The sequence below is a fragment of the Polistes canadensis genome, unplaced genomic scaffold (assembly GCF_001313835.1).
Source record: "Polistes canadensis isolate GaletaPanama2010 unplaced genomic scaffold, ASM131383v1 scaffold_46, whole genome shotgun sequence".
NCBI lineage: Eukaryota > Metazoa > Arthropoda > Insecta > Hymenoptera > Vespidae > Polistes > Polistes canadensis.
Genome location: NW_014569593.1, coordinates 657486 through 664441, shown reverse-complemented (window position 1 = coordinate 664441; position 6956 = coordinate 657486). Strand labels below are relative to the sequence as shown.

At 26.4% G+C, this 6956-nt stretch overlaps 1 protein-coding gene across 1 annotated transcript in view; it reads right to left on the bottom strand.

The window, feature by feature from the left end:
- LOC106785158 (cytochrome P450 6k1-like) overlaps positions 1 to 6956 on the bottom strand; it is a 24519-nt gene that overhangs the window by 13133 nt on the left and 4430 nt on the right. The window contains exons 6-8 of the mRNA XM_014745359.1: positions 6734 to 6895; positions 4606 to 4741; positions 4051 to 4286 (exon numbers count right to left, since the gene is read on the bottom strand). Coding sequence (XP_014600845.1) covers positions 4051 to 4286; positions 4606 to 4741; positions 6734 to 6895 — 534 coding nt within the window. The remainder of the gene's footprint in view (positions 1 to 4050; positions 4287 to 4605; positions 4742 to 6733; positions 6896 to 6956) is intronic.

Sequence of the window (6956 nt, the reverse complement as noted above, 5' to 3'; positions counted from 1 at the left end):
TATTTACTTACTTTTTTTATAAAAATTCTATTTACATAATTCTGCAAATTGATATTGAATGAGTAAGCTATTTATTACCTTAGATGTTTCCATTCAGGATTATCGGCGGAAAATAGATTAAAAGATGCCAAGTCATTCGATGATTTAAGCGAAAATGATCTATTACAAAAGACATCGAAGTCTTTGATTAGAATCGTTTTAACAAGTTCACTATCTTTTATTAATAAAAATGGTTTATGTAAGATATATATCCCGAAAAATTTGTCCTTTTCATTAGTTTCTTTGTAAAGATCTCCGAGTGCTATACTTCCAGATTTACGCCCACGAATAATTTCCTTAAATTGTCGTAGTACCGAACTTGTTGGCAAAGAAGGTACACCTCGTCTTTTCCAATAAGATAATTTGTATTTCATCCATAAATAAAATACAGCGACGAGAGTTAAAACGAATAACAATCCATTAATAAAGAATTTGAAACCTACGAATTTTTTTTAACATAGTAGATATGTAATATTTCATAACGTTATTGTCATTTTATATATAAAACAATGTTAGGAATAAAAAAAATAATAAATATATGTATATATATATACCAATAATCGCCATTTTGAATGAAGATGATTTATCTTGATTACTTTATCTGGTTAGTTTTTACACTTGTTGTACACTTGTTAAACAACTTTGTTTTAAACACATGAACTAAATTTATTACCTCGTATATTAATTGATGAATAAACTAGATTAATGAAATAAGTTTCATGGGAAGAAACGACTTGTAACGTACATCATCTCAGGAGTTCAAAAGTAGACTGAAGTGATGAGCACATTACAAGCATAAAATTGAATTAATCTCTCTCTCTACTACGCAAATACTAATCTTATCACTTACGTTAGATATAATTTAAAAATATCATTTTCTAATATCATTCCAGGAATAATTCAATAATCATCTTTGTTTTTATTCCCGATATGTTTCATTATTAATACGCTCAAAATAAAATAATCTAATTAATTAATCATTTTACTAAGGATAATGTTACATAACAAAGTTGGAAGTAAAGAAAACAGATAAGACTTTGGACTCAACGTAATACTTGCTTAATGTTACAATCAAAATAATAAGAACGGAATTTTTTATGGAAAGAATATTATATAAAACAAAGACCGACGATTACTATTGAATTGCACATTTTAAATTTCGATTATATTTACTATGATTATGTTATTGTATTATAAATAATATWATACTTTTTTAAAATAGTTTACTTTAATCGAAAATTGTAATCTCTTACATTAGAACTAGTATGTATTTAATATGCAAATGTATTATCTCTGACTGGAATACTACTTTCATGAYCACTGAATAAAGATATCTCTGTTTTATGAATATATGAAGCGCTGCATACTGTAAGGTGCTGAATAAAATTTCTAATCGTTCTACAATACCGACACAACTTATTTAATCAATTTAGAAAATATCAGTAAGGTAGTATAAATAAATGCTCTATCCCATTTTTCTTGGCATTTGTATTAGTATTATATTACTTTCAATTTGAATGTGTCATTTTTGAAAATTGTATTATACGGGTAAAATGTATTTTCAATGAATTTTCGTTTATTGCAGACTTCCTTAAGACCAAACATTGGAAACAAAAATTTATTTTTTCGTCAATACAAAACAGGGTCAATAATTTAGTGTAAGAAATATCATTCTCTTTTAACGAAGTAACAGTTAAGATCTAAATAAATAAACACAAATAATAGAAATACATAGAAATATCAATTTGATCGTAAATCTTTTTTTTTACAATAAATATGCATATTACATATATTTATAAAGTTAAAAAATGTGTAAGATATATTGCAATAATCTTTTATATAATCTTTATAATAATCATATTTCTATTTAGAATTAATTTCCTTTATTTCATTTTTCCTTATTTTGTAAAGTTATTTGTAATTCATAATATAGAATAATGATAAAAATAAGAGAAAAAAAAAATTTGTAAATATACCAATAATCGCTATTTTTTTAATAAGGGTAATTTATTATCTTTTCAATTTAACACTCGTCGCACAAGATGTAACTTTTTTTATACACCTGAACAGAATTCATTACTAATAAACTATCATTTAAATATAAACTGATTAATAAACTTGGTTAAAGATGCAGGTTTTATGAGAAAAAACTTGTCTTTTTACACCTGAACGGATTTTATTACTAATGTATTACCGCGTACTTATAAACTGATCAATAAATTCAATTAACGATATAAGTTTTATGAGAAAAAACTCTTGGAACGTGTAACATCTCCAAAAAAAAAGACTGAAAAGTATTGCAAAATTGTTTTAATCCATGCAATTGCAAATCTTATAATTTAAGACAGATTTACTCTACAAATGCTACATCAGAATATTATTCCACATTATTTCATCATTTACCTTTCTATCTTTTCATTCAAAATAAGTTACATAATAATAAACTCACAATAATTAATAGAATATTAGTAATAATAACATTAATAATAATCTAATCGTAAAATAGTTTAAGTAAATCTTAAAAATTAATAATTTATTTAAATTTACTTTTTTGTTATTCTTTTATTACATAACTAAATATTCTAATAACATTTATAATAATGACAATCAGTTTTCTATATCATTTTCATATTCTCACTCAGATTATAATTGTTATCATTCGAGTACGTATTTTATACTATTTAATTCTTCGCAGTTATTTTCTTTAAATCCAAAATGAAATTGTTACCCGGTTTTATGAACATATTTGTAGGATCGTGTTTATAATTTCCGTTTAGATTCAATGAAACTTCATAATTATTAATTACTTGGATTATACCAACTGCAGATTGTAACATGCCTACTCGCTGAGCTGGAAATGAAAAGAAATAATTATTTATCAAACATATTGTATTCGTTTAAACATTTAAACAATTTTGACATACCAATGCAGAATCTTGGCCCATCACCGAAAGGCATGTAAGTATATGGTAGAATATCTGCTTTTCTTTCGTCRCTAAATCGATCAGGATCGAAACGTAATGGATCAGAAAAATAATTCGGATCAACATGTATGCCAGTTAGTACCGCATAAACGGGTGTTCCTTTTTCTATAAGTACATTTGTTCCAGGTATCTATATGAAATACAAAACAATTTATATATACACGTAACAATTAAAGTATATAATTACAGTTTTCCATGAAATAACTAGGCGTTCTAAGAAAAACGTATAAAACGTAAAAAAGGTTGGTTAAAATAGTGAATAATAAGCWTTTCAAGTTTTCCCTTTTAATTACCACATAATCTTTCGTTGCAACTCTATCTAGGATCGGTCCTGGTGGATGTAATCTCAAAGTTTCCGAGATCACCTGATGTAGATATTTCATTTTTTGCACGGCTTCGTAAGTGAATCCATCGGATTTTAATGTTTCACGTATTTCCGTTCTCAATCTGTCTTGCAATTTTGATTCTCTTGCGAGTTCAGCAAGAGCATAACATATCGTAGTAGCACTGCTCTCTCGACCAGCGAYAAAAAATATCAGTGATTGACCGAGTAAAATATCTCCTTCGAATTCTAAATAATGATCATCAACATTATTATATAAATATACATATTTATCATTTGTAGAATATTATTATTGTCGTTTGATATGCGCGCTTAAATTTAATTTGGATATTTCAAAAAACATCGAATTGACTTTCGTTTCTTACTGAAATCATCATTTTGTTCCTCATTTTTTAATTCAATGAGAGAATCGATAAGATCTCCCCTTTTCATTCCAGATTTTTCTCGTTCGTTGAAAATTTCCCAGAAAAGTTGACTAAAGTACTCCCTAGCATCTGCCATCATTGTAACTTCAATTTTTTTATTTAACTCCGAAAAGAAGAAAGATTTATATATCGATAGGTACCTTCTTAAACTTGTCGCGAAAGGTAAAAGACCTGTATATATATATATAAATAATAATAATTATTATTCTTTGATTACGACTAGTTTTAATTACGATTGTTAAATTGATCATTTGCTAACTTTGTCGATAGAATTCAGAAGTTTCCTCTTTAAACGAATTAGTTCGAGCTCCGAAAGCCACTGTAGATATAACATCGGTAGCATATTTCATAAAAACGTCCTTAGCATCGATCGAAATATTAGAATTTTGACGAAATTTTTCTTCCAGAAAGTCCGTCATTGCTTCGGATGTCTCGTACATCAGATAAAATAGTTTCTTTATTTTTCCACTCGTAAATACCGGAGACAATTTAACTCTATTAACATATAGTTATATCATTCTCTATTAAATCATCGAAGAATTACCTGTTGACATTTGTATGCTAATCAAAACTATTAATTAACGCCTATAAATAAGATACATTCTTGTATTATCTTACCTTGAAATGTATGCATAGAATTTATTGTGGCCTTCCTCATATACTTTATAGAACGTATAAAATATTTATAAGATTGAATACATTGTTGTCGTAAAAAATTAAAAAAAAAATTTCTCGTTATTTACTTACTTTTTTTATAAAAATTCTATTTACATAATTCTGCAAATTGATATTGAATGAGTAAGCTATTTATTACCTTAGATGTTTCCATTCGGGATTATCGAGGGAAAAAAGATTAAAAGTAGCCGGGTCGTTAGCTGATTTAACCGAAAAATATCTATTACTAAAGACATCGAAATCTTTGATTAATATTGATTTAACAAGTTCATTATCTTTTATTAGTAAAAATGGTTTAAGTAAGATATATATCCCGAAAAATTTGTCCTTTTCATTAGTTTCTTTGTAAAGATCTCCGAGTGCTTCACTTCCAGATTTTCGCACGAGAATTACATCCTTTAATTGTCGAAGTAACGAATTTATTGGCAAAGAAGGTACACCTCGTCTTTTCCAATAGGATAATTTTTGTTTTATCCAAAAGTAAAATACAATTGCGGGAATAAAAATGAATAATAATCCATTAATAAATGTTTCGAATCCTGTGAATATTTTTAACACGATAAATACGTTATATTTTGTAAGGTTATTACAATTTTGTATATAGAACAATGATAGGAATAAAAATAAAAGTAAATATTTTTATGTATATATTTACCAATAATCCCCATTTTGAATGAAGATGATTTATTTTGATTACTTTATCTGGTTAGTTCTAACACTTGTTGAACATTATACAACTTCGTTTTATACACCTTAACGAATTTTATTACCGCTTATATTAACTAACTAATAAACTCGGTTAAAGAGAAATAATTTTTATGAGAAGAAACTCCGGAAATGTATAACATCTCTTGAGCTCCAAAAAATGACTACAGTGATGAGCATGAAAACGGTATGAGATTTTATTAGTTGATGCAATAGCTTCTTATCTTATCATTTATGAGAGATTTATTATAAGAATGTCTCGTTATAATATTTTTCCAAAATATTTCATTAATTACATCTATCTCTCTTTTTATCGTATTATTATTTCGTATTAATTATTTATTAATGTAATGGATCTGGGCAATATTTCGTATCTATGTGCATGCCAGTTAGTACCTCATAAACCGATGTTCGTTTTTTTGAAAGTAAATTTGTTCCAGGTATCTACATGAAATACGAAACAATTTCTATATACATGTTTATAGTTAAAGTATGAAATTATGGTTTGTCATGAAATAATTAGACGTTATAGGAAAAACTTATAAAAATATTGTAAGGGAAGGAAGGAAGTAGAGGAGTGGATGGCTGGAGTAGAGGAAGGTGCTATAAGAGGGGAATTAATAAACATGTTAGGCGGTAAGATTCAGGTTGGGATGTGTGAATTTTTCAGGGAAGTAGAGGAGGGTAGAGGAGGATGGGAGGGAAGGCGAAGACGAACTCGAGTGAGATCTGGGTAGTTATAATTTTTAGATAATATAATTTTAAGATTGGTGATAATTAAAGGTAGACGAGGGGTGTGTTAAGAGCAAGCCAAAAATGTGAGATAATTATATGTGATATAATGATAAGACATTGTAAAAAACTTTGTAAGTTGTGCAATAAAAACCTGATTATAAAATCTTAACAAAAACTCTGATTAAAAATATCTTTGAGAAGAAAATTTTATGACACGGTCATGCCAAAATTGATTAAATTTATACACAAATGTACTGTATAAAACGTGTTATAAGCGATATATAAATAATTATAACGTAGATGAACACATAAATATGGATACTAAATGAGAAAATTGGATACTTTTATATGTAAAAGGTATAGATTAAAAAAAGATAAAATATAATTAATTTATTTATAAACAAAGTTTTATTCTCGTATATAATATTGTTTTATTATATAAATTATTATTAACTTAAAATAGAATACCGGTAATATTTAAATTTCTTTTTAAATTAAATAAAATTTACATAAATTCTAAAATAAATATTATATCGTAAATGATTGTATCAAAAAATTGTTAAATATCATTAACAATATTATTTACATAGGATTCATTTTTTTCCATCTTCACGTTGATCTTATTAAAATGTGAATACTATATGTTAGATAGTATCTTCATTATGTATTTTCATAATTAATTTCATTGGAATTAAAATTCCAACGGTGTTAGTAAGAAATGATTGCAATAGTTAATCGTCAATTAAAATTATGAATAGTTAAATACATGATAAATACCTATTCATTAGACTAGACTTAAATCAAAAATGTAATTTAATTCTCCTTTCATGATATTATTTTTTTAAAGTGAAGCTTTATTCCATTAGCTGCAGCTGTAAAAGTTGAACGTGGGTCCAAAACGCTTTTATCTTTTTCTTCCTGCCAAATTTCGTATTCCTTTAAGAGAAAGGCTAGTACCACTTTTGCGTGAAGCTGACCAACTTTCATACCTAGAATATATTTAAACGATAAATTTATATCCTTTTGTTACTATTTTTTCTTTTTTTTTTT